General features: G+C 38.9%; 1 protein-coding gene across 10 annotated transcripts; it reads left to right on the forward strand.

The window, feature by feature from the left end:
* The first annotated feature begins 790 nt into the window (after nt 1-790).
* LOC121635224 lies at nt 791-24,971 on the forward strand. 10 transcript variants are annotated; one of them, XM_041978311.1, is made up of 21 exons: nt 795-985; nt 1,392-1,483; nt 1,607-1,743; nt 2,697-2,768; nt 4,187-4,600; nt 4,768-6,388; nt 8,476-8,739; nt 8,861-9,295; nt 10,966-11,415; nt 12,439-12,876; nt 13,457-13,888; nt 16,001-16,438; nt 18,796-19,251; nt 19,857-20,120; nt 20,226-20,480; nt 20,565-20,813; nt 20,957-21,214; nt 21,381-21,683; nt 21,784-22,053; nt 22,401-22,484; nt 22,608-24,971. In XM_041978311.1, exons 5-21 carry the CDS (start codon nt 4,234-4,236, stop codon nt 22,672-22,674), a joined length of 6,651 nt encoding a protein of 2,216 aa, XP_041834245.1. In that variant the 5' UTR covers nt 795-985; nt 1,392-1,483; nt 1,607-1,743; nt 2,697-2,768; nt 4,187-4,233; the 3' UTR covers nt 22,675-24,971. The 10 variants fall into 10 exon arrangements, with proteins under 10 accessions (XP_041834248.1, XP_041834245.1, XP_041834251.1 ...); XM_041978317.1 differs by having other exon boundaries at nt 16,001-16,205; nt 19,019-19,251; XM_041978315.1 differs by having other exon boundaries at nt 10,966-11,182; nt 12,644-12,876.
* Nucleotides 24,972-25,900: the final 929 nt, after the last annotated feature.

Genomic DNA, 25,900 nt, shown 5'->3' on the forward strand with positions numbered 1-25,900 from the left:
CAGATTATAGTCCTCTGCTGCCATCTAGTGGTCACAGGTGTTTACTGTCCTTTCATTACCTGTAATAAAAACTTGGACATGTTATGATTCTGTAATTAATTATTTTATCTTTATGTAAACTGTTTGTATATCTGCAAACCTTTTCATGTGTGGTTGTCTGCTTTGGTCAGAACACAATTTTGTCTGAGAAAAATATTTTGTTAATCATGAAAAAGTAAAGAACTGTCTCAAAGTAAAGGCTTCATTACATTATCTAATCACAGAAAGCTTTTCTTTCCCAAACAGGCAGTCGTCACAGACACAGATCTCCTACATGGAGGGAAAGAAGGTAGGAAATCTTAACACCTGGCTGAGAAGTCAATGTGATTAATGAAAGACTATCGCAGATAATCACTAATAAAAATCAAGACACAAGTGTTCAAGCATACACTAACAGCAGAATCCTTCCATCTCCACGCTACAAGTTAATGTTAGTTTAAAAATTGGCTGAGGGTGTTCCACAGACAACAACTATGTAAAAATAATCTACAGTAAGTCAAAATCACACAATCAGGAGCTTAGTTAAGAAACATTTACAAGTTCAGTGTCAACAGCTAAATTTGCTCTTTAAATTTCAAAAGTACTCTTCTGGTATTATAAAGATCTGCTTAAGTATCACTGCTGAACAGTTCCTTCGAAATCTCCGCGGGCAGCTCGACAGCATAGACATAATAACGAGACCGCGGTTGGCGTGGTCACGTGACTTCTGTTATGCCTCGAAACATTGCTCGCGACACTTCCGTGTCACATTCTCGAGCAGACGGGCTCGAGCTTAACATCTCTTAATATTTCCCATTACTAGAAGAAGCTCAAACGCGTATTTCTCTTGTATAAATAAAAAAGGTAAACTTTTCACACACTCCTTTTGGTCGTAACATCGGTATTTACGCCCGGCGACATTTCTTCGGTTGAACCGGCTGTAAATCGTGTGGAATATTAGCGGAGGGTGAGTCGCGTTTGACAAGTTTCACTTTCTTTCTTCTTCACCTTTTTAATTTAGATGTTGGACAATAGATTTACATATTTTATCCAAACATATTAATATGATATATTAAGGATCTAAAGCAGTTTTTGTAGAATATTTTCTGAGAGTTCAAGTAATGACAGTTGAAGGTATTTCATTATTATTATTATTATTATTATTATTAGTAACTAATTAGTTTAGTTAATTATTTAGATGCAATAATATGAACGTCTTGGGTTTTTTATTTATTTTTTATAGAATAAAATTAAAAATAAAAAGGTAATGATAACAATCATTAAGCTTAGTTTCCTCCTCCTAAAACTTTGTTGCAGGTTTTACAGAGGATCTGTTCTACTTCGCCTAAATGTCACTTTCACTGTTTGTTTAGTGTAGGATTGAAGTTTCCATGACATGCTTGTATAAACTGCAAACTGGACAGGACTTGTTCTAAAGTATTTGGCTGACACATAGTTTTTACAGGTGGGTTCACGTATTCAATGAATGATTCAAGGTGACCAAAAAAAACTTTGACACATTAGTAACTCAGTTCATAACTATAAATGTTCTTCATTAATACTCTCTCTGTATTCTTGTTTTCTTCAGTGTCATGTCCCACAGAGCTTTGAGATGAACTTTATCCACGTACCACAGAGAGGGAGGAGACTTGCTCTTGGATGACGTCATTAGTGTTGTGCTGCCACACGGCGGCAGACTCACTATTTCATATGATTTTATTTAAAGTAAGTACATAGAATATTTGCTTTTTTCCTAATCTGCTTTTAGATTTTAACTTAGGAAAATTTGATGATTACTAACACATATGGCAAACAATTTTGAAGCTGTTTGAACTTAGAACCATACACTCCTGAATGTCAGAGCACTGCTGCAGTTTACAAGGGTGTAAAAATCTCACCTGCCTCCCGGGGGGAGACCCTAAGTATAGACAACAGAATACTAATAAATATGAGTGTAAACTGACTTTTACTTGGGTAAATTTCAGATGCCCAAGTACAAGTGAATGCAGCACATTGTGTTCTCAGAGAGCATGTTCCCCTTCTGTTGTCAGGTGTATAAAACATGGCAGAGGACGGAAAATATCTTTTTAGCATGACAATGAAAATAAATATGTGGTGAAGTAAAATGAGGTTTGATTTGAGTAATGATGCTTAATAATATGTTGTGATATACTAATATCGCTATAGAACAAGACATAGCTCGAGTAATTAACATCAGGATTTATACCAGGAAGTTGAGAAAACAGCTGTTTTCAGCTGCAGATCTGGCTGCAGATTATCAAACCTTGTTACCATATTTTATTCTTTTTCCTAAGGCATCATTCAGAAATACAGCTGACATGGGTGATTATATTTGTCTATCAAGATCATTCTGATCCTTCTGTGTATCCTATTACTGTTTTTGCTATGCTACATTTTTGGGGGGCAATTTTATTAACATTGTAAAGATTTACATGGTTTAAATCTGCTTATTGTTTTTATTATTTTCCAGTTCTCTGGTGAACTTTTGGGAAATTTCTTTCTTGCATCAGTTTTTTTTTTATAAAAAAAATCTACAGTGACTCCACATCATTAATACTGGTCTAATTTATTGTCTAACAATAAATTGTTAATTCAGACTTGGTCTTTCAGTTTGGGTCCTTTTTTGTGAATTTTCTTTTCTTCTCTCCTATGATCAGGAAAATTGCAGCATGGAGATGCTCTAGCAAGTGATGGAGTTAATCGTCAACAGAGACTTTTGAGGCCAATGTGTAAGTTTATTTATTAAGATACTTTGGTAGACGGACATAGACACAAATACAGGAAGGACTGGCAGGGAGACAATATATAGCAGAATAATACATCCCCATGCCTGAGCTGAAATACATACACTTGACAGTAAATTTGGTTTACTACATTTTTTTGACTCGTCAATCTGAGTTTTATACATGCAGCGTACATGTTGTATATACATGTTGTCTAAAAAAACAAAGGGTGTAAATCCCTGCAACCTTAAAATCAGTATGGCTGGATCAAGTATTCACAGAGAACTGCTGTACCAGGTCCAGTAGCCTACCTATTACAGCACCGCAGTGTGAGTATGACACACAGGCTAATGATAAAATATTAATTTGACAGCTACACTCAGCTGTGAAGTCATGTTGAATTTCCAAACCTCATTATGGACTAATATTTTATAAATGACTGAAATGCTTTGACAAGAAACACAGATGACAGAACAAAGGTCAACTTTCAATGTCACGGTTATGGTCTTTATGTTCATGTTTTTGGGTTTCTGGTTATGTTTAGTTAGTTTTTCCTTGGGTGCTGTGGTTTTCTGTTCCTGCCTCGTTAGTTCACCAGGTCTGATTAATCATCCACTTCACCTGTGTCCTGTTACTCCCTCTGTGTATAAGTACTCCTGGTTTTCTGTTATTCCTTGTTGGATCCTCACCATTCATGGATGCCTGTTCCCTCTGATTTAAGCTTTCTGTTTTTCCTGTTTTGGATCCTGGCAATAAACCTTCTTTACCTGCACTAAATCTGCCTCCTGCACTGCCTACCTGTAACTGGGTCCTCACCTCCTCCGACGCCCGCCATTCGTGACATTTCAAAATGTCCTGTTGAAGTGAAGAAAGGCTGTTTTACTCAGTGGATCTAGAATCCGTAGAAGAGGTTGTTGAATTAGTTTAGAAGCTCCTTGGCTGTGAGGTTTCAGGTGAGCATGAGATGTGTCAGGGATACAAAAGTTATCAGGACTCAACATGAACAGTTCCCTGGGCGAGTCTCAGCAAGTTGGAAGTCACATGCAGCTCTCTGATTGGACAAACAAATATGATGACATCTTTCATTTTTCCTGCTTGAAAACATTATTGTTGTTGCTACAGTTGTTAGTCATCTACTAGATCTGTGCAGAGTTTCTACCAATCACAGACTGTGTTTACTACTTGTGGTCCAATCGGAGGCTGTTAATCTCTTCTGTGGTGTTAACAACCAAGTTTTGTAAATCCCCAAGTACTCATGTTGATTACCTTTTTCAGCACTTGTAGAAATCATCACAGCTACAGTATAATTTATTTTGTATATTATTTTGGTTGATATTGGCCGAGTAAAACATGTCAGGTGATTGGCTGAAAATAAGTTTAACGTCAGAGACCAGACTTGTTTAACCTGATATCTCTTTCTCCAGGTCAGTGAGGTTGGGTTTGTGTGCAGAACACACCGACGTCAGGAATCATGGCTTGTACGACACAGACTGCCTTAGATTATGTCACCAATGCCAGATGTAACCTGGTGGGAGAATTAAGGGGTCTCTCTGTGATCCTGGAGAACTTGTATCAGCAAAGAGTTCTCAGTGATGAAGCTGTCAGCAAAGTACAGGCAGAAAAAGACGACTATGATAAAAACAGAACAATGCTGGACTTTGTCATTCAAAGTGGGGAAGAGGCCTGTTACAAGTTACTCAAGATTATTTATATGACGAGGAAGAGGAATTTACGGAGGGATGAAGCTTCTGGTGAGACCAGAAGGTTTGACCTGCACCACTGGATCAGCTGCTTTTCTTTCAAGGAAGACACAGAAATGGATGAAAACTATTTACAAGGTATTTTTATCATATGAATTATTGATGATGTGACACATTTTGTTTATTTAAAATAACTGAATTTATGATTTCTTTAACCAATGAGCCTGTGTGAAAATGAATCTCCATCATTAAGGAGACGTTTGCAGACAAGCAGTCTATTTATTTTCTCACTGTTTTTATTATAGGACCAAAGCCGTGTCACAGATATCAGAAAAAGTTGAAGTCAAAAGCTCAAAAAATATCAAAGGAGTTCTGGACGTCCAGTAAAACTCTTTTTGAAGAAAACAAGAAGCCTGTCCTGTCTTACACTTCACTTGTATTGGAAACACAAGGGAGGATTGCTCCTTCAAAAATAAAGAAATTTAAGAGCAAGAAGAGCAGGATGTGTCGTCCTAAAAAGCTCAGGACATACGTCCCTGAGAACAAACTAGAAATCTCTCCCAGTGACCTGCTGAAAACACATAAAAACATACTGTTAGTTGGGAAACCTGGAATTGGAAAGACAGCACTGACTCTTGAGTTGTTGAGACTTTGGTCAGAAGGAGACAGGAAGGAGCTGGAATACATGTTTTACTTTGACATGAGGGAAACGGAGCCCATCACATCAGCCAAGAACTTAGAAGATCTTCTTTTCAGTTTGTACAGTGAACCAGATGAAGGCAAAGATGAGGTCTTACAGGACATCAAGACGAACTCTGACAATGTTAAAATCATTTTTGATGGACTCACAGATCTCTCTGTATCAGTTGTTCAGAGACTCGTAAAAAAGGACCTTCTGCCTGATGCAAAGATCATCATGACTTGTAGACCAGATGATGAAGATGAAGATTCATTGCTTGAGGAGTGTCTCAGAGTGGAGGTGCAAGGCTTTAGTGAGCAGACCATAAAAACATACTTGTCTGCAACGCTAGGCGAAGATCTGGAGAAGGTTCTGAGCAGTGTAGAGTTGTTAACTCTTTGCCACGTCCCCATGTATGCACTGATGGTGGCTGCCTGCTTTTCATCAGACGACTCGACACAGCCAAGGACCATAACAGAAATATACATCCATATTGTTCGTTTTTGTCTTAAGACAAACAACAAAACAAAAACCAAACATCTGAATTCCTTCATCAGATCCAGGAGTAAAGAAATCCTGTCTCTGGCTGAAACTGCTTTTCATGCAACTCAGAAAAAAAACGTGAACCTGGAGAAACTGGTCTGTGAAGACAGCTGTGTCCTTTCCTTCCTGAAAACACTTGATATAAAAGTTGACGTTACTGAAACAATAACTACACATGCATTTCTCCACTACACAGTTCAGGAGTTTTTTGCAGCTGTGTGGCTTTTGAAGAATCCCGATAACATCAGGGATGTTTTTCAGCAGTGCCTCACTGAGGAGCAGAAACACATGAAACATCTGATTCCTTTCATGTGTCGATTGATGAATGAAAAGAGCCCCAGTTTGATGAGCTGTCTGATTCCAGTTGAGGACAACAACAAAACATCTAAGTGGTTCTTTAAAGAGATGATTACAACATTTTCTGCGTTGGCTGGCACTGAGGACAGTCGGCTTGATGATGACATACTGTTCTTATGTCAGTGCTTGTATGAGTACCAGTGTCCTGAAGCATGCATCTACCTTCTGGATAAACTGGATTTCTGTCTTGACCTCAGTGGAGAGAAACTGGATCCTTACACTTGCTGCGCCGTGGCCTATGTGGTCACTCAGTCAAAGGAAAGGAAGATATGGCTGAACCTTGAGGATGTGACAGTATCAGAAGAAGGAATGAGACGACTGTTTGGATGTCTTGAAAACGTGCAGTGGTATGAATGAACATGTCTTTTTAGTCTCATTTGTGCTAATTTTACAACATACAGGGGTTGGACAACAACAAAGGAAACAGGTAATATTTTAACCCTCTATTTCTACCAGTGATTGGACATAAATCCCACTGCCTCATAATTGTAATATACATGCCCTGCAGATGTATTGTACCTTCTGTAATAACCAAGACCCTTTTAACAACTCTGTACACCAGTATATGTCACATTGTCTAACCTTCTTGACTTCCAAATAGTTAGAGTGCAAGTTGCTTGAGCCTTGGTAAGAAAATCTGTTGAATTGTGAAAATTTTCTACAGGAACTGTGTTTAAAGTAATGCTAGCATATAAAATGAGGAAAACCTGGCCCAGGTAGCTTGAGACCGAAGTTAAACTTAGTGACAGAGGCAGTAGAGCATTTAAACACATTTTGTTAAGAATTCACAGAACTACAGCTTTTACAGTGATCTCAGGTCTAACGTCTCGCCAATTCAGTATCTGTGCAGCTGAAGATAGAGAAGCTTTATTTCGTTGCAGTTTCATTGCCCCCCCCCCCCACAGTAACAGTGTAATAATAACAGTATATAATGGTAGCAGCAACTGTATATGCTAATAATAATACAATAGCGATAGTAATAACCATAGTAATAGTAATGATACTACTACTACTACCACTACTACTACTACTAATAATAATAATATAATAACAATGGTAATAGTAATGGTAATACTACTACTACTGCTGCTACTACTACTTATAATAATATTAATAATTATTATTATTATTATTATATAATAATAATAGTAATAGTAATGATGTATCTTGATCAGGAGATGTGGAAAAATTGTCTTTCAGGCAAAAACGTCTCTGGACGCTGACTTGAATAATAAAAAGAAGTTTATTACAAAAGTTCAGACATCAAAACAGATTTCTGCAGCAAAATCTGGAGGTCCCAAAGCCAGAACGAAGACCTAAAGACTTGATGTCTCATTCTGTCTTATATAGGGTTTAAACAAAGAAAATTCCTCAGTCCTGTGTCCTCCAATCATAGAGTTTGCCTATAGGATGCTCATTTGCATGGAATGCATGTTCTTGTGTCAATCCAATCTGTGGGACAGAGAACCCCATATGGTAAAGACTTTAAGTGTGTACCATACAAATGCTATGCTTAGATACCTCAGTAATACTACTACTACTACTAATAATAATAATGGTGTCGCAGAAAGGTCACAAACCCAAAATGAAATATCTCCATCTGCCTGATGGTGATATAGCTATTAGTGGACGAGGCAAATAAAAAATATTGCTGAGCTCCTTCATATGTTTCAATAATATTTGCCTCGGGCTTTCAACAAATATTTATATGATCAGCAATAACATGATCTCTCTATCACATTTGAGGTGTCTAGCCTCCTCATTGCAACAATAACTGCAGCCTTTTCTGCATAACGTTGTGCCAGTTAATACCTGCCTTTCAGATGGACTAAATATAGATGCAACAACAACCAGTGCAATCAGTTTCGTGTTTAGTAAATCACATTGTGATTGGTACATTGACTTATTTTGCATCTACTTCTCCCAATATTTTGCGTTTTCTGGTAGAGACACTCATGTTGCATATTCACCAAGGGCAAATGCATTAAATGGATTGCACGCATTATTTGTCCATTTAAGAGACGAAATCCTCTGTAAACATGTTTTTGCGTGTGCTGTCAAGTTTGCACGTTTTTACACACACAGACCTTTCGTAAATCAGGCCCTTGGATTGGCTCCTACAATCACCAGATGTTATCATAATCAAACATTCTTGCTAAATTTTACAGCAGCTAGCAAGTATATCACTGGATCAGCATCAGCATTTCTAAAAGGAACTAAGTCTGCTTAAAGAACAGGAAAAAACGCCCAGACCTGCTTTCTAAAACTTGTAGTTACTGCTGCCAAAGACAGATCTACTCAGTATTTAATAATGAAATTATTTATCATATTTCTCTTGTTTTGTCCAGCCCCTGTAATAAACTGTAACTTACATTTATAGGTGAATAATTAAAAAAGAAAAACTAAATAAGTATTGTCACTGTTTACATGACAGGTGTGACCCTCTGCCACAGCAGCTGTGGAAGATTAACCTTCTCATTGGAGGACAAATAGATTATGTAACCTCACTTGGTTTGGATGGGAACCAGTTGCACCTTCCAGTGGACGGAAAATCATGTCTGTTTGAAAGAGCTGTGAAAATTATACAAAGGATGACTGCAAAGGTAAATGTCTGCCTTCACTGGGACCGAGAAGGTCCTGTCTGCCAGAGTCTGTCTGAGGCTCTCTTTGAGGTTTTACCAAACATCAACTCACTCAGGTAAATAGAAAAAAACATTTCCACACTTTTATCCAGTCTGGATGTTTTAAGATTAAAACAGCGTATAGTAACAAAGCATGTAATAAAAACGGTCCTATTAAAATCATCTCTTATCACACAGTTTCAGGAGGACCTCCAGAGGTCCAGGTTCAAGCAACCAAGAGAAGTCTAATGAGACTCTGGAAAGGGACCAGAAAGAATTATTCCTGGATTTATGCCTCAGAACAGCACTTTGTGATAAACAAAGATTTCATGATGTAGTAAATGTGCTCCTGTCATTTTTTCCCATTAAAACAGACTTTACTAACATCCTTCTGGATTTATATCAGCATGTCAAGAGCAAAAGCAATTTTAGTCTCCTTCCATCAATACAGTCAGTTTTCCAGTCAGGTCCTGCAGTCTGGTACATAAAGCTCTCAGAGAGAAAGACCTCCATCCTCCTGGAAGTGCTGAAACTCCAATCAGAGAAGAAACAAGTGAAGCTGACAGACTGCTCACATGAAGAGAGAGAAGTGAGAAGTTTCCTACAGTGTCTGCCTTATATCTCACAGCTCAGGTAAATTCATTCTTCTTTACATGATTAACTCTTTACAAGCTGAAATGTGTTTTTATTATTATTATTATTATTATTATTATTATTATTATTATTATTAGATCAAGTTTTTCTTTCAGTTTTTTTCTTTGAGTCTGATATTTTAGATATATTTTTCTGTAGGTTTATGAACCTGAAATGATGTGAAGAGTCGATAAGAGTCGATTGTTTGTTAGTGAAATTTAATCATCAGTAACACAGAACTCGTATGTTCAGTTTGTCCTTTTTGTCCAAAACGTTCAGGCTAAAAAAGAGTTGAACAAACTTAGTTTTTCTCTACAGGAGGCTGGCAGCTCATCTTATTATTGGAAATGAAGAAATCTTTCATTTAAAGAGTAAAGTTGATTCTCAGTAAAATGTTAATTTAAGGTTGTTTTTTTTTAGTTTAAACTTTATTTATACAGGAAGCCTCATTGAGACACACAGTCTCATTTACAAGAGAAACCTGGTTTGGACAGAAAACAAACATTTAGTTACAGTTACAGACCAAAAGTAGATTCTCTTTCAGTTGAATTTAACATGATTTTCTATCTAAATGAAGAAAACAAAGTTACATTTATCTGTTTTTTTCACTGCTGACTGGAGTGAACTTTACTGAGTATGATGAAGGTCCTAGCAGCTCTATAGAGAGCAACACATTCAGATTCCAGACACCAATGAGTCTTCATCACTTTGTGTCTCCACCTGCAGATGTTGTGGAGCAGAACTGTGATTTCCATGTGTGTTAAATCAGCAGAAAGATGAAGCAGCTGCAGCTGTTATATATAATTCAGTGGTTTCAGTCCCAGGATCAGTGATTGTGTTGTGAGTCAGTAACAGTTTAAAAATCAATGTTCAGCTGCTCTGATCAATGATGTGTTGAACATGGAAGTTCATCATTTATAGCAGTGATTCTCAACTTTTTTATCAACCTTTTCCATCTTTGTTTTTTTTCATTCTCAAACTTTCCGTCTAAAAGCACCGGCAGGTTTTTTTTCCAGATTCTTCTGTCTCGCTCTAGTCGCAGTCAGCCATTATTTAGATTAAAGTTATTCTTCTTGTTTTCTTGGCGGTGGACACGCAGCGACTTAGTACATTACCGCCATCAGCTGGTAAAGAGTGTGGACCAGAATGTCAGATGCAACAACTGATGGTTAATTGTGTGATCTATCAAACGGGTCATCCTGCAGCATCCTCTAAATGTCAGGCTTAAACACTGTCAGAAAGCTCATAAATAAGGAGGATTAAGTGGTTTTTGGTGGATTGGGTTCACCGCTGTGACAAAGCAGTTACATGCCTAAAATCAGCTTCTCCCACCAGGATAAAGTCACATTTAGATTTTTAATTTACTTTAAGTAATAACTTTTTTGTTAATGTGTTAAAAAAAATATATGGATAAATTCCACAGATTAATGTCTTTGCATTATTATTTTAATTTGAGAGCATTAATGAAAAAAAAAATCTTAATTTTTTAAAATAAATGTATATTTTTATAGTGATCTGGCAACCCCCTGAAATTATGTTGGGACCCCCAGTTTGAGAAAAGCTGATAAACAGGACAGACATGTAGAAGATGGAGTCCATCAGTAGTGTGTGGTTGTATTTATGCAGCTGAGATCAAATCATCACTAAATGTTTCCTTCTTATTGTTCCAGTTTGGTTCCTCAGAGGTCAGATCTTCAAGAAGAAACCAGGTTGTTTGTGAATCTGTTCTGTGCAGCAGCAGAGAGAGAACAGCAGACAGGAGAGAAGATACTGAAGCTGTTATCATCAGTCTGCTCATATCAATCATTCACTTTTCATGAGATATACATGGATGATGATGATTTAATTGAAAATCAGTGTGATTTCCTGCTGGATCTGTACTCCCAGATGAAGGACTGTGAGACTAAAACAGGCCTGAGTCTCCTTCCATCCTTGCAGTCAGTTTTCCAGTCAGGTCCTGCAGTCTGGTCCATAAAGCTCTCAGAGAGAAAGACCTCCATCCTCCTGGAAGTGCTGAAACTCCAATCAGAGAAGAAACAAGTGGAGCTGACAGACTGCTCACATGAAGAGAGAGAAGTGAGGAGTTTCCTGCAGTTTCTGCCTTATATCTCACAGCTCAGGTAAATTCATTCTTCTTTCCATGATTAACTCTTTACAAGCTGAGATGTTTTATTATTATTATTATTATTATTATTATTATTATTATTAGATCAAGTTTTTCTTCCAGTTGTTTCCTTTGAGTCTGATATTTTAGATATTTTCACTGTAGGTTTTTAAACCTGAAATGATGTGAAAGATAAAAACTCTGTTGGCTCCTCATAAGAGTCGATTGTTTGTTAGTGAAATTTAATCATCAGTAACACAGAACTCGTATGTTCAGTTTGTCCTTTTTGTCCAAAACGTTCAGGCTGAAAAAGAGTTGAACAAACTTAGTTTTTCTCTACAGGAGGCTGGCAGCTCATCTTATTATTGGAAATGAAGAAATCTTTCATTTAAAGAGTAAAGTTGATTCTCAGTAAAATGTTAGTTTAAGGTGTTTTTTTTTTAGTTTAAACTTTATTTATACAGGAAGCCTCATTGAGACACAAAGTCTCATTTACAAGAGAAACATGTTTTGGACAGAAACCAAACATTTAGTTACAGTTACAGACCAAAAGTAGATTCTCTTTCAGTTAAATTTAACATGATTTTCTATCTAAATGAAGAAAACAAAGTTACATTTATCTCTTTTCACTGCTGACTGGAGTGAACTTTACTGAGCATGATGAAGGTCCTAGCAGCTCTATAGAGAGCAACACATTCAGATTCCAGACACCAATGAGTCTTCATCACTTTGTGTCTCCACCTGCAGATGTTGTGGAGCAGAACTGTGATTTCCATGTGTGTTAAATCAGCAGAAAGATGAAGCAGCTGCAGCTGTTCTATATAATTCAGTGGTTTCAGTCCCAGGATCAGTGATTGTGTTGTGAGTCAGTAACAGTTTAAAATCAATGTTCAGCTGCTCTGATCAATGATGTGTTGAACATGGAAGTTCATGTTAAACAGGACAGACATGTAGAAGATGGAGTCCATCAGTAGTGTGTGGTTGTATTTATGCAGCTGAGATCAAATCATCACTAAATGTTTCCTTCTTATTGTTCCAGTTTGGTTTCTTGGACGTCAGATCTTCAAGAAGAAACCAGGTTGTTTGTGAATCTGTTCTGTGCAGCAGCAGAGAGAGAACAGCAGACAGGAGAGAAGATACTGAAGCTGTTATCATCAGTCTGCTCATATCAATCATTCCCTTTAAGAAGCAGAAACACTGATGATAAATATCAGTGTGATTTTCTGCTGGATCTGTACTCCCAGATGAAGGACTGTGAGACTAAAACAGGCCTGAGTCTCCTTCCATCCTTGCAGTCAGTTTTCCTGTCAGCTCCTGCAGTCTGGTACATAAAGCTCTCAGAGAGAAAGACCTCCATCCTCCTGGAAGTGCTGAAACTCCAATCAGAGAAGAAACAAGTGGAGCTGACAGACTGCTCACATGAAGAGAGAGAAGTGAGGAGTTTCCTGCAGTGTCTGCGTTATATCTCACAGCTCAGGTAAATTCATTCTTCTTTACATGATTAACTCTTTACAAGCTGAAATGTTTTTTTATTATTATTATTATTATTATTATTAAATAATTTTTTTTTTTCAGTTTTTTCTTTGAATCTGATATTTTACATTTTTTCGCTGTATGTTTTTAAACCTGAAATGGTGTGAAAGATAAAAACTCTATCAGCTCCTCTTTACTGAGCATGATGAAGGTCCTAGCAGCTCTATAGAGAGCAACACATTCAGATTCCAGACACCAATGAGTCTTCATCACTTTGTGTCTCCACCTGCAGATGTTGTGGAGCAGAACTGTGATTTCCATGTGTGTTAAATCAGCAGAAAGATGAAGCAGCTGCAGCTGTTATATATAATTCAGTGGTTTCAGTCCCAGGATCAGTGATTGTGTTGTGAGTCAGTAACAGTTTAAAATCAATGTTCAGCTGCTCTGATCAATGATGTGTTGAACATGGAAGTTCATGATAAACAGGACAGACATGTAGAAGATGGAGTCCATCAGTAGTGTGTGGTTGTATTTATGCAGCTGAGATCAAATCATCACTAAATGTTTCCTTCTTATTGTTCCAGTTTGGTTTGTCAGAGGTCAAATCTTCAAGATAAAACCAGGTTGTTTGTGAATCTGTTCTGTGCAGCAGCAGAGAGAGAACAGCAGACAGGAGAGAAGATACTGAAGCTGTTATCATCAGTCTGCTCATATCAATCATTCCCTTTAAGAAGCAGAAACACTAAATATCAGTGTGATTTCCTGCTGGATCTGTACTCCCAGATGAAGGACTGTGAGACTAAAACAGGCCTGAGTCTCCTTCCATCCTTGCAGTCAGTTTTCCAGTCAGGTCCTGCAGTCTGGTCCATAAAGCTCTCAGAGAGAAAGACCTCCATCCTCCTGGAAGTGCTGAAACTCCAATCAGAGAAGAAACAAGTGGAGCTGATAGACTGCTCACATGAAGAGAGAGAAGTGAGGAGTTTCCTGCAGTGTCTGCCTTATATCTCACAGCTCAGGTAAATTCATTCTTCTTTCCATGATTAACTCTTTACAAGCTGAAATGTTTTTTATTTTTATTATTATTATTATTATTATTATTATTATTATTAGATCAAGTTTGTCTTCCAGTTGTTTTATTTGAGTCTGATATTTTAGATATTTTACTGTAGGTTTATAAACCTGAAATGATGTGAATGATAAAAACTCTGTCGGCTCCTCATAAGAGTCGATTGTTTGTTAGTGAAATTTAATCATCAGTAACACAGAACTCGTATGTTCAGTTTGTCCTTTTTGTCCAAAACGTTCAGGCTGAAAAAGAGTTGAACAAACTTAGTTTTTCACTACAGGAGGCTGGCAGCTCATCTTATTATTGGAAATGAAGAAATCTTTCATTTAAAGGTCCCATATTTTACACTTTATTCCCAATCTGAGACCATTCATTAATATCTAAATGAAATATTTCCGCCATGGTATGGACAAATCGACCCTCAGTTTGAGTGCAGCGGCTCCTCTTCACCTCCCTCTTTTTAGCAGCTTCAGAAATGTGCCGTTTATGGTGGGCGGAACCCTGGTGGAGCAGCTCAGCTGTTGGCTCCGCCCATCGCATCGCCCATCATGAGGTGATTGACAGGTTAGGCCTTAGCGGTTACTAGACGCTGATTACAGCGTAGTGAAGGATAAACAAACGCCCGAACACCGGAACCCATTCCTGAAGAAGTTCGAGCAAGAAGACTAACAGGACGTTAGTGAAAGCTAGCTACGCTCATCAATCTGATGCACAATGGCACCGGATACAAACAGTAGAAACAGTGACTTGGCTACATTTACAACAGTGCTAATATATTTTCAAGCTATCAGACTAATAAGGCCGAAACGATAAAATAACTGCCAGCTCTTACCTCTCCAGCTGTGTCACGGACAGTTGGTATTGAACCTGGCTTCAGCTTCAAACGGTTGGCGAAGCCTGCTTTCCATGCCCCCATGTTGTGGAAACAGTCCTCTTTGAAATGCTGGCCACAGACATGCAAAACCTTTGGAAGTTTTCCGGGTACATTTCCTCCAAAAATAAAATTAATCCACTTAGTCCTCGTGGGTTCAGTGGATGGAAGTAAAAAAACGTTTTCGTGTTCATTTATGCAGCCACAAACAGAACAGTGCTTCTGTCGCTTAGCCATGTCCGCTAACGAGGGTTGCCGAAGAGGGAAAAACACTGGGCGCTAGGTGATTTTTAGAGGGCGGGCTTTGAGAGCCGGTAGGCGGGTCCATCGCTCTGTGGGGAGTGGTTATTGTCCCTTATGACGTCATAACGTACAGGCTTTCAAACAAGCTCATTTCAGCGCTTACTTCCCTAGAGGTGGAGCAGGGGGGAGAGAGAGCGCCTGAAAGAGTTTCACACTTACGGGTCTCCTACACATGCGGGGGGACCAGTATGACTGTTCCAAAACCATTAAAAAGTGAATTTTGCATAATATGGGACCTTTAAAGTGTAAAGTTGATTCTCAGTAAAATGTCAGTTTATGGTTTTTTTTTAGTTTAAACTTTATTTATACAGGAAGCCTCATTGAGACACACAGTCTCATTTACAAGAGAAACATGTTTTGGACAGAAATCAAACATTTAGTTACAGTTACAGACCAAAAGTAGATTCTCTTTCAGTTGAATTTAACATGATTTTCTATTTAAATGAAGAAAACAAAGTTACATTTATCTGTCTTTTCACTTCTGACTGGAGTGAACTTTACTGAGTATGATAAAGGTCCTAGCAGCTCTATAGAGAGCAACACATTCAGATTCCAGACACCAATGAGTCTTCATCACTTTGTGTCTCCACCTGCAGATATTGTGGAGCAGAACTGTGATTTCCATGTGTGTTAAATCAGCAGAAAGATGAAGCAGCTGCAGCTGTTATATATAATTCAGTGGTTTCAGTCCCAGGATCAGTGATTGTGTTGTGAGTCAGTAACAGTTTAAAATCAATGTTCAGCTGCTCTGATCAATGATGTGTTGAACATGGAAGTTCATGTTAAACAGGACAGACATGTAGAAGATGGAGTCCATCAGTAGTGTGTGGTTGTATTTATGCAGCTGAGATCAAATCATCACTAAATGTTTCCTTCTTATTGTTCCAGTTTGGTTCCTCAGAGGTCAAATCTTCAAGAAGAAACCAGGTTGTTTGTGAATCTGTTCTGTGCAGCAGCAGAGAGAGAACAGCAGACAGGAGAGAAGATACTGAAGCTGTTATCATCAGTCTGCTCATATCAATCATTCTGTCTTGATAAGAGATACATGGATAATAAATGTCAGTGTGATTTCCTGCTGGATCTGTACTCCCAGATGAAGGACTGTGAGACTAAAACAGGCCTGAGTCTCCTTCCATCCTTGCAGTCAGTTTTCCAGTCAGCTCCTGCAGTCTGGTCCATAAAGCTCTCAGAGAGAAAGACCTCCATCCTCCTGGAAGTGCTGAAACTCCAATTAGAGAAGAAACAAGTGGAGCTGACAGACTGCTCACATGAAGAGAGAGAAGTGAGGAGTTTCCTGCAGTGTCTGCCTTATATCTCAGAGCTCAGGTAAATTCATTCTTCTTTCCATGATTAACTCTTTACAAGCTGAGATGTGTTTTATTATTATTATTATTATTATTATTATTATTATTATTATTATTATTATTATTATTAAATCAAGTTTTTCTTCCAGTTGTTTTCTTTGATTCTGATATTTTAGATATTTTCACTGTAGGTTTATAAACCTGAAATGATGTGAAAGATAAAAACTCTGTCGGCTCCTCATAGTGGGAGCCATAAATATTAAGAATGTTAAATGTTGTATTTTCTGTTTATTGGGTTGTTTTGTATTAATTTATTACAGTGATTATGGTTTGGGTTGGTCACTTGGTAATTGGCAGTGATTCTCTAGTTTAATTAAGACACCTGTGATGTGTGTGTGTGTGTTTTTTGGTCTGGTAGAGAGAGGGTGTGTGGGTCGCCGTATTCTTTGTTGACCGCCACCTTAGTTAATCGCTGTGATTTATTTCTTTGCCTTTGGATTAAGTTAGTACATGTTGTATTAAGTTAAATTTATTCTTTTGCAATAAAGTTATAAAACGTATAATTTTGGATCTCAGCGGATTTTTTATGTGCGGGTCGGACAAAGAGGAAAGGCCCAACTTCAGCCTCTCAGTGACTTTTTTTTGGTGGTTTTTGAAGTCATCACAATTATTATTATTATTATTATTATTATTATTATTATTATTAATATTATTATTAGATCAAGTTTTTCTTCCAGTTGTTTTCTTTGAGTCTGATATTTTAGATATTTTCACTGTAGGTTTATAAACCTGAAATGATGTGAATGATAAGAACTCTGTTGGCTCCTCATAAGAGTCGATTGTTTGTTAGTGAAATTTAATCATCAGTAACACAGAACTCGTATGTTCAGTTTGTCCTTTTTGTCCAAAACGTTCAGGCTGCAAAATAAACAAGCAACTAGAAACTGGAGATTTAATATGTCATTACTTAAAGATCCTGAGTTTATCAGCTACTTCAAAAGAGAATGGTCCTTATATCTAGAAAATAACGACCTGCCAGAAACTTTAGCATGTGTTCTTTGGGAAGCAGGAAAAGCAGTAATGAGAGGGAAAATAATTTCCTTTTCTTCTCATAAGAAAAAGAAGGAATCTTTGAGAATTTCAGAGTTAGAACTCAGAATTAAATCCTTAGAGGATGCTTACCATGTCTCCCCAGAAGAACACACACTAAATGCTATAAGGAAAGTTAAACTTGAACTTAATGAAATAATAGATAAAAAGACGCAATTCTTGGTGCAAAGACTTCGCTTGGAGAATTTTGAGCATGGCAACAAATCTGGAAGGTTCCTGGCTAATCAGTAAAAAACAAACAAGGAGAAAACAACCATCTCCTCTGTCAGAGATCCAGAAGGAAACATCAGCCACGACCCTGACAAGATAAATAACACTTTCAAAGAATTCTGTAAAACATTATATACATCACAACTAACTACAGCAGATGACAATATTGATAAATTTCTTAGTAACATCAATCTTCCACAGTTAAAACATGAAAATAAAATGGTCTTGGATTCCCCCCTTTCAGTCGGCGAACTCCAAGAAGCTCTCCAGCATATGCCCAACAATAAAGCTCCAAGTCCAGATGGTTATCCAGCAGAATTCTACAAAGAATTCTGGACAATGCTGGCACCCACTTTCTACAATATGATATTAGAAATAAAGGAAAAACAAAAAATACCTTCAAATATGAACCTAGCTAATATTACTGTACTATTAAAACCAGGAAAAGACCCGACACTTCCATCCAGTTACCGTCCAATTTCATTAATAAATGTAGATCTCAAAATAATTAGCAAAGCTTTGGCCAGAAGAATGGAAAAAATAACCCCTCTAATAATACATCCTGACCAAACAGGCTTTATTAAAGGTAGACATTCCTCTACTAACATGCGTAGATTAATTAACATCATAGATTATTCTACTCTACATAACCTGGAATCCACAGTAATTTCTTTAGACGCAGAAAAAGCGTTTGACCGACTAAACTAGAAATTTTTATTTGCAACGTTAAACAAATTTGGGTTTGGGTCATCTTTCATAGATTGGATAAAAATATTATATAACAACCCAAATGCATGTGTGAAGACCAATGATCAAACTTCTCCAAGCTTCTGTTCGCAGAGAGGCACCAGACAGGGCTGCCCGCTTTCTCCTTCACTTTTTGCTATTTTTATTGAACCCCTAGCTGCTGCCATAAGACAAAATAAAGAGATTAAAGGAATCCATGCCAAAAATATAGAACACAAGATCAGTCTTTATGCTGATGACGTATTACTTTTCCTCCAGAACTCACCGACATCTCTCCCCCAGACAATCACACTTTCCTTCTTATTGTTCCAGTTTGTATCCTTGGACGTCAGATCTTCAAGAAGAAACCAGGTTGTTTGTGAATCTGTTCTGTGCAGCAGCAGAGAGAGAACAGCAGACAGGAGAGAAGATACTGAAGCTGTTATCTTCAGTCTGCTCATATCAATCATTCCCTTCTCATGAGAGATACGTGGATGATGATGATTATAGTTTAATTGAATGTCAGTGTGATTTCCTGCTGGATCTGTACTCACAGATGAAGGACTGTGAGACTAAAACAGGCCTGAGTCTCCTTCCATCCTTGCAGTCAGTTTTCCAGTCAGGTCCTGCAGTCTGGTCCATAAAGCTCTCAGAGAGAAAGACCTCCATCCTCCTGGAAGTGCTGAAACTCCAATCAGAGAAGAAACAAGTGAAGCTGACAGACTGTTCACATGAAGAGAGAGAAGTGAGGAGTTTCCTGCAGTGTCTGCCTTATATCTCACCGCTCAGGTAAATTCATTCTTCAATGCTGTGATTAATATGAGTTTAACTCTACAGTTATTAAGACACTTACAGAGAATAATTTCTGGGGGTAGTGGAGCTTACCAGCCAGCATCCAGCCCAACACAGACAGACAAACCACTTTTCAATCTCACCTCACTGGAGATTTTATTAGAAACAGAACTGATGAGTTTTTGATCTTCAATGACTCTTAGAATGAAGTTTTTCAAACTTTTTGAAAGGAAAGAGCCTTGGAATCATCTGGACATTCATGTTTTAGCTCCTCCATCCAGAGCTTCTCAGATGTTGAATCCAGGAAGTTTATATCCAACGATTCTTCTGAAAACTGGTGACCTACAGACCAACATGTCAGCGCTATTTCTGAATTTTGAAATGACTTTTAGTTTTTATTTTTTAATCCAGTGTCATCAACTTCTTATGGACCTCCTTGAAAACGAGATGTTGCATCTCAAGGGGCTATCCATTAAATAAATTTTAAAATATTTAGTCAAGTTTTATATCAGCTTTTTGTTTCACAGTCAAACTAAATGTCCATCATTTAGTTTGTAATTTTGTGTTTGAAGCTTTTTTTTTTCACCCTCACTGTGTTTTAGTTGTGGTCCAGAGTTCTTCCAGAGTGTGTGTTCCTCCATCTTTGTGAGATCCACAGAGGATTTGCAGCAGCTGGTGTTTCTGCTGCAGCTCCTGGATTTCCAGCTGCTATTAACAGGAGATTTAAGCAGGAAAACCTGCTGCTCTGTGGGGAGACTTCTCCGAGTGTGGGGTTTTAAAGTGGATCTCACCCTCACACCCAGCAGGATGTCTGTCAGAGGAGCTGCCCTCCTCTTCAGATACACAACACAGCTACACAGTCTGAAGTAGGAAGTTCAGCAACGTTCTCTCCTCTTAACCTCATTTATCTGCTGCTAGATTCAGTCTTCACTTCTTGTTTTTCATCATTTCTCTTCGTCTCTGACATGCAGGCTTTCCAACAACATGACCTCCGTCCTGCTTCAGTGTGTCAGAAGAGGCAGACTGATCCTTCCTCTGGCTGTTGAAGAGCTTTATCTTGTTTCTGATAAAGTTCCACCAGCAGAGAGAGTCTTGTTGAAGGTTGTCAGCAGTTTGGCTTCCCTGCTGAGATACTGGACAGTGGGACGATTGGACCTGACGGAGTCCTGCATCCCTGCTCAGAGTCTCATCACACTGCTGCTTCATGATGCTCCTCTCACTCTCAGGTAAATTCTTCCTGAACTTTCACAACAAAACTAAATCCAGATGAATGTGAAGAACAGATGCAGTTTTATTTGTGAACTCCTCAGATTGAGTGAAGACAACATCCAGCAGCTTCTGGTCCTGCTCCATGAAATCCAGGATGAGAACTTGAGTCTGTCCTTCTTGAGTAAGATCGGTGGAGACCTGACCTCCTGCTGTCTGAACTGGAAGTTTCTTCATCATCTGCTGCAGCTGCCGTCAGCTCAGACCATCACTGTGAACCTGAAGAAGAACCACTTCTTACAGGAGACAGCTGCACATCTGCTTCCCTTTCTGGACAGGATTGTATTTAAAAGGTGGTCAATTTAGAACTTTTACTTTTTACCAGATAAACCATCATTTGATCTTCTTTGATATTTTCTGTCTGAAATGTTGTGGCTCATCTTTTATCATCACCATGAGTTCTGTAACTTTCTGTAAATCTGCTGTCTGCCTGCAGGCCCAGTCCCAGATTTGTGAGGACGTCCATCAGAGAGGTCTACAGAGCTCATGCCAGTCACATGGTCCCCAGTTTACTGAGGTCACTGGATCATGTGATCAACCTGAACTGCACAGAGCTGGACTCAGTGGACTGTGCTGCTCTGCTCTTCATCCTCAAACACAGTGACAGAGTCCAACTAAAGCTGCTGGGGACCTTCATCCCAGCAGAGGAAATAAAGTCCATCCTCTGGACCCTGGACAGAGTTACGGATCTGAGGTAAAACTGGACTCAGTCTGACTGCAGCCATCAAATAAATCCAACTGAATATTGTCTTTATAATATTTGTGTATTTGGAGATGATGCTGAGAACTGATCTTGGAGGTAAACCATCATCTGTGTATGAACTGGTATTGTTTTGTTTCTGTATCAATGTTCCTCCCAGTGTGGACAGGAATCTGCTGCTGAGGTTCATCCACTGCTGTGCTGCCTCTGATGACCACCAGGAGGCAGCATCAGACCTGCTGAGGACTCTGCAGCACAGGTTAGACCTGTCCTGCTCCTCCTATGTGGAGCTACCAGAGGAGGGTGGGATTGAACCTCTGAGTCTGACTGTTGGAGACTGCCAGGCCGTCTGCACCATCCTGAGACACATCAGACAAGACACTAAGCTTCACCTGCAAGACTGTGAGGTGGAGGACAGAGGACTGGACCTACTGTTTCCTGTTCTACACAGGGTCCGTCTCAGGTGAGGAAGACCACTGCTGAAGCCGAACCAGAGGGAAGTTGTTGACCTTCATGTTGCTGCATCCTGACTGTTTTTTCTTTGCTCTGTTCCTCCTGTTCAGAGTTAGTAAGACTGTCCTCGTCCAGCTGCTGTCCCTGCTTCCTGTGAACAATGAGAGGGACACGGTGAGACGAGCAGTGTCCTTGTGTCAAGCCCTGGGAGGAGAGCTGGATCTGAGCCACACCACACTGGATCAGAGGCTCTGTGGAGCTCTGGTCCAGATGCTGGACTCCTGTGAAGAGCTGACAGAACTGGACCTCAGTCACTGTGAGCTCACTGACCAGCTGCTGCTCCAGCTCACCCCACATCTGCACAAAGTCCACGTCCTGGAGTGAGTGTCAGAAACTGTTCCCTCTCTGGAGACAAACACAAACACCACATCAACATCTGTTTAGATCCAGAAGTCCAAATAAAGTCCTGCAGTTAATTCCAAGAGTTTTCTATCAGCCCAAACAGACCTTCAGGAAGCCATGATGCTGCCTTCAGGTTCAGCAGAGACTTATGTCCCAGCTCGTGTCTGTAGGATGTGGACAAAGTTCTTCTAGAGGAAAATGATTTGTTCTGCAGGACCATGTTTACAGATGTTTGCAGCATCAGTTTCATTTGGATTGTTTAGATTTATTTCTCATTAACACACATTAGAATATAAAATAATGTAGTGATGTGTTTGTGTTCCAGTCTGAGCCACAATAACATCACTGATGCTTCCACTGATGATTTACTCCAGCTGGTCTCCATCAATCCCTCCATCAACACTGTGCGGTGAGCAAACCTTCATTCTGCTCAGAGACTCCCAGAGGAATCATGGGTAATCTGACCTGAGCTGAATTCATCTTGTTGTGTCTGAATGAGTGACGTCTGCTCTCCGCTTTTCTCTTTTTCTAGACTCTTCAGCAACAACATCGTGAACACGACGTGCTTTAAAAAACACAAGCAGTTTGAAATGTGGTGAAGTGGACGTCAGTCAGGTGGTCATGTGACCATCAGGACGTCTTCTCCTGATCTTTAGATGTAAATATTGTCTGCAGTGTAGCAGTAACTGTGTGTGAGGTGCTCCGTGGTGGACGATCACCACTGCTTGATGATGATGACGACCATGAAAACGGTTCCTGTCTTTATACCTGATGATGATGAAGAGGACAGTATATGTGGAGCATCCCGTCTTCGTGACACTCGATTCTTCTTTTATTCTGGTTTACATGTTTCAGTGGAAGCAGAACAGAATGACTCTGATGACGTCTCAAAGTAACGATGCAATGACTGAAAACTCGGGGAAAACAATGTTTTATCTTTAACTGTAAGAAATGATGAGAATGATCTTTATTAGTTCATATACGAGTTTAATTCATGCAAAAAAGTCATGCTGATTTTCTCTTTACAAGTTTTGTTTCTATTTTGTAATTTTACTTTTTATTGTTTTATGTGTGATTAACAAAACAGACGGTACATCAATACATTCTTACGTGTTCGCGTCCAGTGAGAGGTTTACATATTAAATCATAATGAAACTAAAGATAAACTAATTGAGTTGGAATTTAAATGAATTAGCAACCACAGCAGCATGTCAGTCATATTTTATAACTCCCATTGTAGGAGCCATTATTTCTATTCAGTGTTTGGTTCAGGTGGTGTTTGTTTATGTTTGGAATGGCACAGGTGACCTATAGGTCGCACAGTTTTTACCGCTTCTCAATGTTTTAACGCTTCTGAACGCTTCTTCCACCGCCTTTCACTACCTCCATCCCTGTCATAACCTCGGGGCCATCCATCCATCCTGTGCTGTAGACCGCCATCCTGGACTTCAGATCGTCATTCCTTCATTCAATAAATAGGAACACACCCCAAACTTACCTTTCAGTCTGCACATTGGTTTAATGAAGCACGTTATGACCGGGATCCCCCGCACCCAGAGCGACTAAAATGATAGGACCAGGTAGTCGCTACACCCATCCAGCCACATGTATGTCAGGAAGCTGTTCCAGCACCTCTTAAATCTTTCATCCTCATCTCTGATTCTGGCCAACATTTGTTCAGAGACCATTTCTAGCCTAGAATCCAGTCATTTCTTGGGTTCTGGAGGGGATGTATGTTTTCCATAATCTGAGGAAACTCTGGCAGCAGTGATAACTGCAACATTTTTACTGTAAGGTCATATTTACATAGATTTGGTAGCTCTTTATGATCCCTAAAAGGCAGAGTCTTGGTGATTTGGATACTGTGATACTCAGGCATTTTCCAATAAGAAATACCACTTTTCCCCGAAATGGCTGTTCTAGTTTACGTTCCCAAAATACCTGCAGGAATTTTCCAGTCTCCATTAGGCATTTCTAGCACAGGTTACTGGCCAGAATAGCCATCCCACACTGGAAAAATGAACTAAGGCCGTTGTTCACTTTATGTTTACAATTCATTTTCAGTCAACACGTAAAAGTTTTCTGGGTTAAACTGTTTCTTTTTTCCAGTAAACCTCATGTAATTATGTCTCATGTTACAGCTGCTTTCTGGAGCGAGCGAAGGTGGCAACCTGTGGCATCTTTAGTTTCAAATAGTTTAAATGTCTTTGTTTTAATGTTTTGTATTTTGTATTTATTCCAGTTTTTTGCTCTATGTGAGCCATTTTAAAGTCAGTTCGTCCTTGTTTCTCAATACAGGAGCAGAATATGGTTTTATTATAACTGTTACTTGCTGCAAAGACAGTTCATTCCTCTTATTATTCTTTATATACATTTCAATCACACCTGTAATCATTTCCTTTTATTATTCATTCCTTTATTCATTCATTTATTAATTGTATTCACACTGATTGTTCCTATATTACACGTTTTACATTTTTCAACATTTTATCCATGTTATCCATTTGTGCATGCAACATGTTCTGATTTGATGCTGTCCTGTAAGTTCATGGGGAGGACAGAGTGACCCCATCTCAGGCTTTTGATAGTGGGTACAGGCTGGTACTCGTGCATACGAATGTAGCTTAACTCCTTAAAGATAGCATAGGTTGTTTATGGCACCAGCCTACAGAATTACACACCCACCTCCAGGTTCTGGGGAAGGGAGGCTCCACTCTGTCCTGGCCTTATCTGCTCAGGATGACCTTCAGTGGTAAACAGAAAGGTATAAAACTTATGTCTGTCCTTGGCTCCAGCAGAGTCCTCGGCTGACTCGTTCCCAGGTCAGATGACTGCTCTCCTTGCAAGTAATTTTGTCTTTGTTCATTTTGCTTTAATAAATTTTGTTATACTTTTATACTCTCAGACTCTTGGTAATTCATTTTTCTACAACAGGGGGAAATGGCATCATGTTCAGCAAACTGACAATGTGTTCAATAAAGAAGATAAAATTGGGTTGGATCTCAGTTTATTTGTGTGGAACCTGATGACAAATTTGAATTTAGATAAACTCACTGGAAAAACATTAGCTGAATTAAAAACTTAAATCAGTTGACTGGATGAGATAGAATATAGCTGCTCTATGTGTTGTACAAGGTGAGTCCAAAATGTCTAAAACTGGGTTCTGATCCGCAGTAAAGTCTCCTTTACTGATACAGTTTCTGATTTGAAAGTATTTCTAAAAGTTGTCTTTACTCTCTAAAGCGTATTTCTGCTCAAGGTCTGAGAGAAACATGAATCATCCACATGAATACAGGTTGTGAATTATTTTTAAATGCTATTGCTTCCAGTAGACCAGGTGTGCCCAAGTCCAGTCCTCAAGATCTACAGTCCTGCAACTTTTAGATGCAACCCTTCCCCAACACACCTGAAACAAATGAATGGCTCGTTACCAGGCATCTGCAGAGCTGAATGACATGTGGATGAGGGAATTGAGCCATTTGATTCAGGCGTATTGGAGAAGGGTTGCATCTAAAAGTTCCAGGATAGAAGATCTTGAGGACTGAACTTGGGCACCCCTGCAGTTGACCATATTTTACCCAATACGTGCCTCTGGGTTTTCCCATTAAGATGCATACAGCTCTTACACTCCACAAGATTTGTATACTTGCCTCCAGTCTATTTAGAATAAACCAGCACTGGGTTTGGAGAATGATCCAGACCACCTAGATCCATGTGAGAGGACATCCAGTGGTATGAAGGGATCCAGCTCACCTCAGCTTCTGTTAATGTCTACCAAGTCTGGACATTTTAAAAGCAAAATTGTACAGCCTTACATTAGGAAAG

The sequence above is a fragment of the Melanotaenia boesemani genome, chromosome 24, assembly GCF_017639745.1.
Source record: "Melanotaenia boesemani isolate fMelBoe1 chromosome 24, fMelBoe1.pri, whole genome shotgun sequence".
NCBI lineage: Eukaryota > Metazoa > Chordata > Actinopteri > Atheriniformes > Melanotaeniidae > Melanotaenia > Melanotaenia boesemani.

Bases quoted from the DNA above. Each gene is read 5' to 3' on its own strand.
- LOC121635224 (XM_041978314.1), top strand. From the start codon at position 4,234: ATGGCTTGTACGACACAGACTGCCTTAGATTATGTCACCAATGCCAGA. The intron at 4,601-4,767 runs GTATTTTTATCA...TTTTTATTATAG, and splicing joins GGATGAAAACTATTTACAAG to GACCAAAGCCGTGTCACAGA. The intron at 20,481-20,564 runs GTAAATTCTTCC...TGAACTCCTCAG, and splicing joins GATGCTCCTCTCACTCTCAG to ATTGAGTGAAGACAACATCC.